This window comes from Lactuca sativa, chromosome 1, assembly GCF_002870075.4.
Source record: "Lactuca sativa cultivar Salinas chromosome 1, Lsat_Salinas_v11, whole genome shotgun sequence".
NCBI lineage: Eukaryota > Viridiplantae > Streptophyta > Magnoliopsida > Asterales > Asteraceae > Lactuca > Lactuca sativa.
In genome coordinates, this window is record NC_056623.2 from 36,721,856 (window position 1) to 36,735,285 (window position 13,430).

The following is a 13,430-nucleotide window of genomic DNA, read 5'->3' on the forward strand; positions in this document are numbered from 1 at the left end:
AAGTTAGGGACTAAACGCATAAATTACCCCAATCCAAAAGGACCATTCATGTAATTTACACTTTCATATATGAAGGAAACCTTAGGTGAAATGGTCAAAATCATGTGTTTTGACAATTTTTAGGTTTTTTTTTTCATTGAAAACCTTTATACATGTAACTAGCATAAAATATGACATTTCCCGGTCTTTGTGAGAGTTCTTCCTCTCCTTTTTAGAGCACGAAGGGTCAAAACTTACTTCCTTTTTGCTTCTTTCTTTATTGCTTAATTTCTTCTCATTTCTCTTGTCTTTTATCTCTGTCTCATCCGAAACTTTCGTTTGACTGTTGTGAATAGAGGCCAAGTCCCATTCTTTCTCTTTCCATGTCTTTTGCTCATTTCTTTCCATTTGCCGCCATCTCATGGCTCTAAAACTCTTGAAGGCTTCGAAATCCTCCATTTTCCAACTGTTTTGCCTCTAAGTTCTTTAGACTTATTTATCCTCCTTCTTTCTTTAGTCCTTCTGGCATTAAATTCTTATTTTTTTTTTTATCACCATTGCAATCTGTGGCGTTTTTCAAGTCTTTCGAAGTTTTGCATTCTCGTAATAGGACTCACATGGACAACTAGACTTTCTTCATTGGCTTTTTGTCATAGGGTCCCACGGATGGCGCCACTTGTTGCGACCTTGGGCTCACCTTCCATCGATTGTGAGAGTTTACGATTCCTTTACAGTTTAGTCAACATGGAGACAACAAACAACTCATAAGTTGATTGCCCGGGAGGGGATCCCGGACCAACGCTCCGATGATAAAGTCGGAGATGACCTTAAGAAGGTATGTCGAAAGTCGAATGGAGCTCAATGTAATGTGTATATATTCATGTACCTTGTAAAGTGGTTTTTGTTTTCTATTTATATTAAATGTTTGGAGGTAACGACTTCTTCCTTAACCGAGCAGGGCCAAAGTCATGTTGCATTAATGATTGTACGCCTGAAGGTAGACTCTTGTGTACCTGCTAGCCGTTGAACAACTGTTTTTTGCTAGTAAAAGGATCCATCAGTCATCCATCGTGGTAAAACTGTATTACTTTGAGTTCCAATGTCTTATGACACTACTGTGACGACACCTTGTACTTTAGTCGTTACTTTTTGTGGTTCAGTACATATGCCTAGTTCGATATACATACGCTTCAGTATATATCTATATATCTGGTCCGGTATAGTGAGGGTATATGTGTAGCTTCAGACTAGACCATACCCTTTAAATGTATTATTATTTTTGTCTTTTAATTTTTTCGTAATATATTATAAAAAAATTATATTGGGGCCGCTTATGTTTAGAAGCTCTATACGACCGCATCACCCCTATGCCCTAGGGCCACCACTGAAAAATAGTGGTGGCGATTCTTTAAAGTATTTGATTAAATTTACATTAAGTGGTGGTAATTCGTTAAAGTAGTTGGTTAATTTCATATTCATGCTATCAAACAATCAAGGATGAATACAAAAGTCATTCATTTTAAAATGGCATGTAAATATAATAAAACTTTTAAAACATTGGAGTATATGTAACTATAATGCCCATCCAAGTGTAGCCTGGGCAGCCAAAAGCACGAGCTGGTTGTGCAGCTCTACTTGCTATCTGAAATTACAAAAAAGCACACAAAATAAAGTAGAAGGGCGAAATGTGCCATATACGCTTTTATTAGTCACACGAAAAAAAACGCCGTTGCCGGGGATCGAACCCGGGTCACCCGCGTGACAGGCGGGAATACTTACCACTATACTACAACGACAAGTTTTGCTTGTAAATCATCTTCTAAATTATTGAAATAGAATAAACGGTCGAGGGATTTACGATTAATTGACCAACATATGACACTATTTTCTTTTTCAATTAAAATAAAAAATTAGTCAAATAACATAATAAGCATAAACAGTACACATATGTTGATTTATGGCTTATTTGGTGATAAGTTAATTGAGTATCTTCAGTATTGAAATATAATGACATATATTTTTTTGTATAAACGTCAGTTTGACAATCTAATCGACAAAAAATACATGGTTACTTAAGCAGTTAAGCGATTCTTAAAAAAACTTAACTAAAAAGACAATTAAGAATTACTACCCTATATTAGTCAATTAACTTATGTTAAATGCCGTTAACTTTAACGGAAAAGCTGCTTTCTTAGTCCATTTTCACACGCCAGACGTTTCAATTATTATGACGGATCCCGTATTTTAACGCCTCCACCAATTTCCCCTCTCCGTCGAAAAACCCAATTCCACCTCTTCCGATCTCCCCGGTCCCTTTTTCTCTCCCAAAAATCCTGATTATTCAATCGATAGAATCTAGCAATTCATCAAATCCAGAAGAAATTTCTCAAGTTTTACTGTAAATTGATTTAATTGGGTTTGTTTCTGTCCAATGGATCGGAGGCGGACGGAGAGTCCGGTGTATACAAGGCAGTGGAGCGGTGGTTCTAGCAGCACTGGTTCATCGTCTCCGGCGATGTCTCCGGCGCATCCTCAGTCGAGGTTAGGTCAACCTTCTGGATATTCAACGATTAAGAGGACACAGAACGTTGCTGCGAAAGCTGCGGCGCAGCGTTTGGCGCAAGTCATGGCTTCACAGACTGTTGATGACGACGACGAGGATGATGATGATCTAGGGTTCCGGTTTGCTGCTCCGACCTCCTTTGGGAATAACAGTGCTAATAATAATGGCAGTGGCAGTGCTCTCTCTGGTGTTTCCTTCGGTAAACCAAATAGATCGCCGTCACCTGCGGTAAGTCAAAACAACTCGTTTCGTTCTGCGTTGGTGTATTTGAATTGCGTTTCGTATTTTATATGTTTGAGTTTAAGTTTCAAAACCGTTTCTTTGTTAGTTTGATCACATTCTTTCTCGAACTTTGTTGATTTAGAATTAAATGAATTGTGTGTCTTTGTGTTACGTGCACCAATAACTGCCCCATTTAATCTAGAGCTATATAAACAAGAATCCAGATCCCAATTTATTCTCCTGTAATCTAACATTAGTGACAATACCTATTAAGGGTAATTCCTTTTTATATTTTGTTTGTTCTGTGTTGATGTTCCAAGCACTTTCTTCTGCTCCTATGTAGTTAGGTCGGAACTTTATGGAGCACACTCCTACTACTCGCTCCACATCAGCTGGAAGGCCATCTGTATCTGTTCGATCAGGACAAGTTGTGCCACCTAGTAGACCATCTTTGAGACATCCTGGTCCTATTCCACCCCCAATAGAACCTCCTACTGGCACCAGACTCAGTCAAAATAGGTAACAAATGCATGTACATGTTTGTCTCCAGACTCTATGACAACATATTTAATCTGTGACCTCACAAGTCTACATATGTAGGTTTACAAAGGATATTGGACGTGTAGATAAAGATATGGGAGGTCAGCATGAGGCATCTGCTCTTCGTGATGAAGTATGACTACACATAATGTCTTGATACTTATTAGGAATTTGTTAAAGAACATGTAATCTTACTTATTAGTGGTTAATTGCAGCTGGATATGCTACAAGAAGAGCATGATGTCATTATAGATAAGGTGATTCCATCCTTTTGGTTCCTTTATCGATCCCAATTATATTAGTATAAACAACATAGAGACAGTTGTAGAATTATGTTTACTTGTATTTCAGCTTCGTGCTGTAGAAGAAAAACGTGAGGAAGCAGAGGCCAGGGCTAGGGAGCTGGAGAAACAGGTATATATATATATAATCATTATTATTCAGAAACAGTGTTACCAAATAGTTATATTATATTCATTTGAAAATCTTGTATTCTATAGGTGGCTTCTCTAGGAGAAGGGGTATCTTTGGAAGCCAAATTATTGAGCAGGTAAATCTTGAACAACAGGCTGTCACTAAGTTTCAATGCATAACACTCAGATTCTGATGTAATTTATGTCATTACAGGAAAGAAGCAGCAATACGTCAAAGAGAGGTAAATTGAATACATAAAATTTACTTATCTAGGATTTAAGGAATTGTATCATTTGATCAACTTTTCTTTGAAAGATTAAATAAGTTTTTCTATAATGGAAAATTAGGCTGCTCTAAAAGCTGCACAACAGTCTAGGGATGGAAGAGATGTAGAAGTTTCTAACCTTCGTGCAGAACTTGAGGTAATACATGATAGATTTTTTAGTCTCTAGATTTCTTTATTTTATTAATGCTGATTATTTTCTCCCCTCTTTTGTCTGTTTGAATCAGCACTTAAAAGAAGAAACAGCAGGTGCCATGGATCAGCTAAGGGAAGCTGAATCTGAAGCAAAAGCCCTTCGCACAATGACACAAAGAATGGTTTTGACTCATGAGGAAATGGTACGCTTGAATTTATATTTGATGGGTTTTCCGAGGGTATTTTTGTCATTTTTGTTTCCTTGTTTTGGAATTTGTTCAGGAAGAGGTGGTTTTAAAAAGGTGTTGGCTTTCTCGCTATTGGGGTTTAGCTGTGCAACATGGTAATCATCTTCCCAAAAATGGACACTTTGTTTCATTGAATGTTGTTTTTTGTTATGAATATGATGCCTTGTCTTTGTTGTTTTTAAGGTATATGTGCTGACATAGCGGGATCAAAGCATGAGCATTGGTCCTCATTTGCACCTCTACCATTTGAAGTTGTAATTTCAGCTGGACAAAAGGCGAGAGAGGATTCTTGGCATGGTGGCAAGTTCACTAACCTGACAAATGACAATTATGACCTTCTTCTTGTTTCATTACATTTATAAAATTATTTTTAATTTGTTAATTATGGAATGAAAACAGGTGATGATGATTCTGATAGGCGAAAACTTGTTCGTGACATCAATGACCTAACTGGGGAAGGAAACATCGAGAGTATGCTTTCAGTTGAAATGGGTTTGAGGGAAATGGCTTCCTTAAAGGTCTCTTCAACAGAAATACACTGAATTTTTTGGTTATAAATTTAAATTATTCTTTGAATGTGTTTTAATATTTTTATTTGAAGGTTGAAGATGCTGTTGCTTTGTCATTGGCTCAACAACGTCGTCCAAATTTAGTCCGCCAATCCATCCCTGGTATACTATTTTTTATTTGGATTAAATTTAATATAAAATAAATAAATTCCATTTTCTATTTTGTATAAAATTTAACATCAAAATGTTTACCATGCAGATCCAAAATCTCCGGGTGATTCCAAGTTTATGGAGGGATTTGGTAATGTTTCAAGTGTATAAAATTTGTGCTTTTATCATTGTATTCAAATTTCGACTAAATTTAGCTGTGCTCCACTTGTATTGCAGAGTTAAGTCTTGAGGAGGCTGAGGATGTCTCTTTCAAAGAGGTTAGTTTATCTTATTTGTTTTATCTTTTGTTTGTTTTCCAATAATACCCCCTGTTGGCATATTACTTATTATATATGACATGATATTGTATTGTTGGTAAAGGCTTGGCTGACATATTTTTGGAGAAGAGCCAAAGTTCATGGTGTAGAAGAGGATATAGCGGAAGATAGGCTTCACTTTTGGATTAGTCGCAGTGCAACTTCCCCCACTTCTCATGATGCCGTTGATGGTAAAAAAGTTAAAAAAAAAAAAAAAAAAAAAACATTATACTCATCTACATAAATATTTATTTTAATAAAAAAAATAATATGATTTTGCAGTTGAAAGAGGGTTAACGGAACTGAGGAAGTTGGGAATAGAACAGCAGCTCTGGGAAGCTTCTCGCAGGGAAATAGACCAGTCATCATCTTTACCAGTCCAAAATTCAGGAGAAGAAGAAGAAGACGCCACTTTGTAATTCATTTTTATTTCGTTCAATTTCTTATTGCAAAAAAAGTTAAAAAAGAAAATGAAATTTTTGCTGTTTGAGTGTTGATAAAATGAAAACTATGAGAGTTTGTTCCAAGTTTTTTTTTCCCCATGATGTATAATATAGAACCGATAGATACATGTATGTAGTTACGGTATCTATTATATATAAGTCCCGACAATATTTGATTGTTTGAACCAATTGAGGCTGGTTTGTAATTGTAATGTATGCATATAAATTGTTTTATTAAAAAAATAAAATAGATTGTAATATTAGTTAGTAGTATAGTTTTTATGTAACTATTTGATAAATTTAACAACTGTATCGAATTTTGGTAAAATAAAAAACATATTCTTCCATTTGAACTCGGTAAAAAAAGGCTCTACGTTTGATTTTATCCGGTTCAAGGCTTGAACTGAACCGCTTTTTCACTCATAAGTCCTAACTTAAAAAAACATATATAGTACTTAAGTTTTTTTTTTTTTTAACATATTAAAACAATTAAAATTATGTATAGGGTTCACGTTCAGTTTTAACTTTTAAGACCTGTAAGTTAGGACTATGCTAGACTTCTAGTTTGTGAACTCCTCAAATGGCAAAATGTGCAACCATCTTCGTTAAAACTGAAAAAAACGCCGTTGCCGGGGATCGAACCCGGGTCACCCGCGTGACAGGCGGGAATACTTACCACTATACTACAACGACAACTTTTGTTTGTAAATCATGTTATAAATATAAAAACATGGTAAAATAGAATAACAACTTGAACAGTAAGAAAGCAAAAAATCCCAGGCGTGCTAAAAAATATATCTATTTTAAAATTTTTAATTTTGTAGAAAGTGATTAGAAAAAATGGCTTATTATCTTTTTTTTTTCCCCCTAATTTAATGTATCACTAATTAATTGATCTTCCTCTCTCACAATGAGTTTGTGACTATTTGATGTGGGATGTGGACTTGTTAGGGTTACCTAGATTCAGTCATTCAACCAACCTTTTTGGGCTTTGTGATAAAACATTAACTCACTAAATATGTTAGGATGCTATTTTAACAAATGATAACCAGAATAAAGGAAACATAAGCAATTGGAGGTGTATATCTGGTCAAAACTAGGATATCAAAACTAAACGTAATGGCAAAACCAAAATAGCGAATCTGCAAGAAAAGCAATTATAAACCGTTGGATTCTCATTTCTAAAATATTTAAAACTAGTTTTTCTTCCCTCTCTACTTGTTAAAAAGCAATGAATGTTTGAAGACAAATATATTTCCATATCCATCTACACCCAAGTTCACGAGCGTACAAGAAAAGTAGTAATGATGATTGTACCTTTTTAAAAAACATATTTATAAATCAGACAACGACGTGGAGTACCTCAAAAATTAATTTACACAAAACATATTATAAGATATTATCGATAGTCTTACATTCAGCCGGATATCGATTATAATGTTTGAGATTAACTATACACATTTAAAATATATCCCTTTTAGTTTGTTTTTTTTTCTCATAATATATATTACTATTAGAAACTTAATAATAATTGATTATAAATAATAAAGGTTATGTTTTAATAAAATAATATGACAATCTTAATATTTGTTACCGAATGGCTCTTGGCCTAGTAGTACCAAGGAGTTGGAAATGTGTCACTCCCTTAAAACTCCCTTAAAAACTAAGGGTTCAAGTCTCGTTATGGACAATTAAATAGTTTAAGAGTATGATTTAGTGGATGGATGTGTTACCTTTAAAAAAAAGATCCTAGTATTTGTTATTTTATTATTGAGATATTGAAAATGTTATAAAAAAACATCAATAAAAGTATATGATTACAAGACATGACAAATAGAATTCAAAATAGGTTATTGAATAATTATTTAAGCAAGGATGTATGTATGGTGCACCAAAATGTTTTTGAATCCAAATCATACTACACCAAAATGTTTTTGAATCCAAATCATACTAAAATAGTGTATAGTACCAGCTTCAAAAGTTTATTGAAACAAACATCTATAAACTTAAGTGTAACGCCAAAAGATTCGAGTTAGACATTTAAGATAAAATAAATAATCTTAGCTAAAAATGTAGTAGTCATAATGATTATCTCAGAGATATAAGGAACGATTAAATCTGACTTCGTATGAATAAGTTATGTTTCTTCGAAGTTTCGTTATTAAACTGACACGATTATTTTCGTCGTAAATAGTGAACAAAGATATGTTGGTTTTTAGCCCAGGTAATCCAAACGAAAGTAGTAGTAATCGTAAAAACGAACTCGTGCATATAGAGAACGTCCAAATCTAACTTCATATGATGAAATTATAATTTTTCGAAGTTTCAGTATAGGAGTATGCGACATAGAAACCGAATTTTAGATCGGTTGATTGTTAGGCAAAACAATATAAACGAGAATCGAAGATCTCATGAATAAGAGTATGTTAATATAAAAACAGTCGAGAATGGATGTCGTATGGAAGAGTTACGATTTTTATACGTTTTTTAACAGTATAAGCGTGTTAAAAATATAACTTTAATAATAAAGTGAGAATTAGCTAACAGAGTCTAAATGAAAGTTGTAGTAATCATTGATAGTTCGTATGGATATAAAGAACATCAAAAACGGAGTTCGTATGAAGAATATACAAATTTTTGAAAATTTCCCGTCGACGCCACGTGTACATAGATGCGACGTGCGCTTCTAGAAAGGTGCCACATCGATCCAATTTGCAGTTGCCACGTGTTACGAGGAAGGAGGCCGACCAGATTCAGGGAACATCGCGCCTCTAAGAAAATTTGCCTATGAATACCTCTCATCACTTATTTCCTACACCATCGGAATACTTCCTATGGATTTCCTCTACAAAACTCGAATTTCTTTAGCAATTAGGGTATTCTTAACAGGCTTTGGAAGATCTGAGAGCCCAGTACTTTTGTCAGGAAAATCTCTATAAGTTAAGCGCTTATATTGCTTTCAGTGTAACTTATATTTATAATCATAATCATTATTATGAACCTATAAATAAGATTTATCGGTGATTCCAAGTCATTATACCGATTTATCTAATTACGGGGGTGATGTCTATGCTAGATTTGGTGAGGTGTTTAAAGTGAGATTTCCAAAAAGTATACTTTGTATTAGGGGTGTGCGCGGTACGGTTTGGTGCGGTTTCAAGTCAAAACGGCAAACTGCACCGCATATGCGGTTTGAATATTTTAGAAACCGCAAACCGCACCACAGATGTTCAAAACCGCGTGATGCGGTGCGGTTTGATGCGGACGGTTTATGCGGTTTAGTTGCAATTTGATGAGTTGTTCAATATTAAATCTATCAAAAAACCAAAAACCTGATCGGGTTAAAAAAAATTGATTGCTTTCATTTTATAAAAACAAATACAATTTTCGAGTTAAATCGTTTTTAATAAATTGTGACTCATGCTACTATAGTTTTGTAAGTATCATTGTTATTGCTTTATATTGCCGTTATAGTTGCTATATTCTTGTAAACCATGGGATCTTGATCTAATAGTAATTTAATGTTACGTTATAGATATTTGGTTATTGTAAGAAATATATTTATATACATCATTTCTAAATCGTGATTTGAAGTTATAACAAAGTAAAGAAATATGTATGTATGTATATATATATATATATATATATATATATATATATATATATATATATATATATATATATAACCGCAGTTTTATAAATACAAACCGCAAACCACACCGTATAGTACGGTTTGATAAAATGATGAACTGCAAACCGCACCACGAAAGTCTAAACAGCATTATGCGGTGCGGTTTGGTGTGGTGTGGACGGTTTGTGCGGTTTTTTGCACAACCCTACTTTGTATACCAAACGGACCCTACCTCCGATATGATCTTACCTGATTGCTCCTTACTTGATAAATTTTGATGTAGACATTGGGATGAGTGAGGAATCTAGACTATCATTAGTTTGCAAGAATATAAGACTAAGACTAAGTGATGTGAATACCTAGGTCATGTCAAAGGAAAAGCTAAGGTGTTAGGCGAAGCTCTGCCCAAATCACTAGTCATCCACCTAAGTCAAGTGAGTGTATAGTTACTTTCAGCTTACACATAGATACAAGGTTCTAATTGCGTATTGTTATGTGTGTTGTTTAGTTGTGCTTAATATATCTGTGCAACATGATATAGCTATTACTTGATTAAACTATATAATTATCATACTTAAAATAAGATTGGGTAATGAAGGGCTGTGTGAAATAATAAATGAGAGGGTGTCGTAAGTTATTAAAGGGTTGCGCGAAATAATAAGTTGTGACATGTTGTGTTGTGACCAAAGTACTATCGTACTACTATGCTCACCCAAAGTACTATTGTACTTCTGTACCTAATCATTTAGGAAAGTATTATTTTAAAAAAGGATGTGTGAAATAATAAGATGCGACTTGATGTGATGTGACCAAAGTACTATTGTACTGTTGTGCTCACCCAAAGTACTATCGTACTATTGTGCCTAGTCATCTAAGATAGTATAGACAACAACCCTTGCCGACAAATATCCTTAAGGAGAGGTCCTTCGAGATCATTATTTTAAGATTATGAAGTGAGGACAATATGAATGGGTAACTTGGTTATTTGTTTGCTGAAAGATATATAATTAAATATTATAATATTATTGGTTGAAACCCCTATGTGCTCACCAGACTCCCAAGCCTGATCCACTAAGTTTCTTTGTATCACATATAATGGTATGAAGGTTTAGGGATATTGATGTTGAATCTGCCGAGAGATTTATGGAATCTTAGTTCATTTAATGTAAGGCATGTAAAGACTTGTTTATGCTTATGTTTTTCTATTGGTTATGACATCCTAAGCTTTTGAACATTAAATGAAAAACATTTCTTCAGAAATGCTTTTATCTCATATATTTATTATGGGACAAAATTTTATAAAGAATACACTGTTTAAAATAAGTAGAAAGAAAATGTCTTTTCGGATCGTGAAAATAGGAATGTCACATTATGCCCTCATTTAATGAGAAGATAAAGGTGTTTGATTTTGATCATTACTTAGATAAGTTATGTGATTTCATTAAAGAAATTTGGCGTACTGTGTTCTTCCTAATCCTAGATGTTGTTGACATACTAATCATTAGTGTTCTAAAAGGTGCATCATGGCGCACACCAAGGTGTGCCATGGCGTGAGGCGCGAATCCGCCGTCACGAAAAGCCTCATGGTATTGTTGTTAGGCGTGACGCGTGGCAAGGCGTGCTATGATGTGCCATGGCGTGTTATGACACAAGTTTTGTTTTCATTGGAGGCATGTTTTGTGACATCCCCAATTTCACGGCCAGAAAAGACCGATTTGTTTATGCTTTGTTTTAAAAAAAATCAGAGTAATCGTTTAAAGAAAACAGTTGCGGAATTCGTTCCCAAAACAAAATATGATAAAAATTTATCAAAGCATTTCTTTAAAGAAATTTATTATCATTATATAACAAAATCTCAAGGTGTCATGTTCTGATACAGACCAAAAGCATAAACAGAACAAAATACACCTTACAACAGTTATTTATAACTGGTGGCCTATAATCCAAAATCTCTCGATATGCCAACCAACTTATGCTCTTGTGCCACAACCTATAATACAAAGAAAACTGAGTGGGTCAGACTATTGGATTAGTGTCTAAGTCCATAACTATTTTGGTATGTACTTGACCCGATGGTGCATGGTCCTTTTGGGTTGCCTTCACCAAAGCAACTTGATAGGATGAATTATGGAGAGAGAAGATTAATTATGATTTATTAATATATTATGAGAATAATATATTAAAGGAGAAATCATATTGTTTAATTAATATTAGTCAAGAATTAATTGATAATTAATTTTGTGGCTAAAAGAGATTAATTAAACTTAAGGGACTGGAACTACAATTATAAGATAATTGCATTTGGGCTATGGATCACCTTGGAATAATAGGTTCGACGAATTCTATGGGGAAACCCATTAGAAATCGTCCAAGGGATAATCGAAAAGAGTCAATGGGCTGATTAGGGCTTAAGCAGTCAGATTAGGGTTTCCTAGTTAAAAACCCTAATAGCCTACATGTATATATAGTACCCTTAAGCCCCAAAAAAGAGGCTAAGAGTTCCACTAGGGTTTCTGGACGTTTTGGGCAGCCTCCTCTCTCCTTATTCTTCATCCTCTTGCTCTTGGTGTTTGTGAGCCATTAGAGGAGTGACACTTGTGACTCTAAGCTTTCTAAAGTCATTACAAGGAGGATTTGGGATTGTTATTGCTACATAACAATCAAGGTAAGATCTAAAACCCTTTCACATGTTAATATGATTGATTGTATGCTAGAACTAGGGTTTAAAGTCTTGGATGAATTGCATGTACAATAGAGAAACCTAAATCCAAGCATTAGGGTTGCATGAGCACATAGGATGTACTTATGGCTAAAACCCATCAGTGGTATCAGAGCCTTGATTGGTTTCTATTGTATTGATGCCTTGGTTATTTGTTCAAGCTTCAAAATCGATTTTTTGGCTCCTTGACTGATGAACTCGACGAGTTCCAATGTGGACTCAGCGAGTTGCTCCTACTCGGCGAGTCCATAAAGGAACTCGACGAGTTCGAGCGTCAGTAAGAGCAGATTTCGGGATTTCTTGCTGTTTTGCTTGAGGATACTTGCCTTAACTGTTTTGGGTCCTTAATATTCGAATTTTATCTTATATTTGAGTATATCCCTTATTAAACAAGAGATAATTACCAATTGATTAGATAATAACTTCCTTATATGATTAAAGATTGATTATTTATATTAATTGGGTAACTTATCTTGCAAGAAATTGAAATTAGGTCAAATATAAATAATGACAAAATTAATTGTTTAATTTCTATTATTTGTTATTTGATCCTTGTGTTGTGAAAAAGTTTCATTTGTGCCCATGTAAGTTTTATGGTTTAAATTTGAACTTAAAGGTTTTGTTTTGAAATTTAAATAGTTGAAACCCTAATTTTTTGAAATGTTTCAAAACTTGCCCTCAAGTTTTGGAATTTAAAAGTTGATTAAAAGTTTAATTTAGTAATGTTAAATTCTAAAACCCTAGTATTGTTTTTTTGAAAAAGTTCAAATCATACCCTTATGGTTTTATTAATTAATTAAAGTGTATAATTAAGAGAGATTTAATAAATCCATAAAAGTTTTGGTTTATAATTTAATTAAATTAAAAGTATAATTATTAAATTAGACCACCTAATATTTTAAAAGTGTAAAATACACCCTATACTATATATATCATTAAAAGTCTAATATTATATATGTATGAGTAAAAAGTCAGTCTTACCGTTAGTAGGCCTCATTCACGAAGCTGGTCTATAAGGGGTGTTTAAGGAAATTGCCTATAAAATGGCGATTGAATGGGTATCCACTCTTATCCACCGCACTCTTGACTAGTGGAGGGTCGTTAGCCGAACGGGTAGGATAGGACAAAACCTTCCATTATAAGTATAATGAAGTACAAAAGTAACTAAATGTTTTACAAATTCCCAATCTTAGTTACTTAGGCAAAAGTGAATTGATGCAATTCCATGAAATTACACTTTGTGCCCTTGCGAAGATGTTAGTGGAGCATGTGTGGTT

The 13,430-nt window shown here is 34.1% G+C and overlaps 1 protein-coding gene and 2 non-coding genes across 4 annotated transcripts; 1 reads left to right on the forward strand and 2 right to left on the reverse strand.

Annotated features, from left to right (window-relative positions):
- Positions 1-1,703: 1,703 nt before the first annotated feature.
- TRNAD-GUC (transfer RNA aspartic acid (anticodon GUC)) lies at positions 1,704-1,775 on the reverse strand. Its single transcript has one exon. It is a non-coding gene; the product is annotated as a tRNA-Asp (tRNA).
- A 438-nt stretch (positions 1,776-2,213) lies between these two features.
- On the forward strand, positions 2,214-5,992 carry LOC111920184 (coiled-coil domain-containing protein SCD2). 2 transcript variants are annotated; one of them, XM_023915783.3, is made up of 17 exons: positions 2,214-2,770; positions 3,108-3,283; positions 3,365-3,437; positions 3,520-3,561; positions 3,656-3,718; positions 3,805-3,854; positions 3,932-3,959; positions 4,066-4,140; positions 4,229-4,339; positions 4,419-4,479; positions 4,568-4,684; positions 4,784-4,902; positions 4,986-5,055; positions 5,153-5,194; positions 5,281-5,321; positions 5,425-5,551; positions 5,643-5,992. In XM_023915783.3, the coding sequence occupies exons 1-17, from the start codon at positions 2,411-2,413 to the stop codon at positions 5,777-5,779; spliced, it is 1,692 nt and encodes a 563-aa protein (XP_023771551.1). In that variant the 5' UTR covers positions 2,214-2,410; the 3' UTR covers positions 5,780-5,992. The 2 variants fall into 2 exon arrangements, with proteins under 2 accessions (XP_023771551.1, XP_023771552.1); XM_023915784.3 differs by having other exon boundaries at positions 2,632-2,770; positions 3,112-3,283.
- A 432-nt stretch (positions 5,993-6,424) lies between these two features.
- On the reverse strand, positions 6,425-6,496 carry TRNAD-GUC (transfer RNA aspartic acid (anticodon GUC)). The gene has a single exon. It is a non-coding gene; the product is annotated as a tRNA-Asp (tRNA).
- Between the last annotated feature and the right edge of the window lie 6,934 nt (positions 6,497-13,430).

What these genes read in the sequence shown, in the direction of transcription:
- LOC111920184 (XM_023915783.3), top strand. Translation starts at nt 2,411, where the DNA reads ATGGATCGGAGGCGGACGGAGAGTCCGGTGTATACAAGGCAGTGGAGC. An exon ending in TTTTGACTCATGAGGAAATG is followed by an intron (nt 4,340 to 4,418) that starts GTACGCTTGAAT and finishes GAATTTGTTCAG; the next exon opens with GAAGAGGTGGTTTTAAAAAG. An exon ending in TTCTCATGATGCCGTTGATG is followed by an intron (nt 5,552 to 5,642) that starts GTAAAAAAGTTA and finishes ATGATTTTGCAG; the next exon opens with TTGAAAGAGGGTTAACGGAA.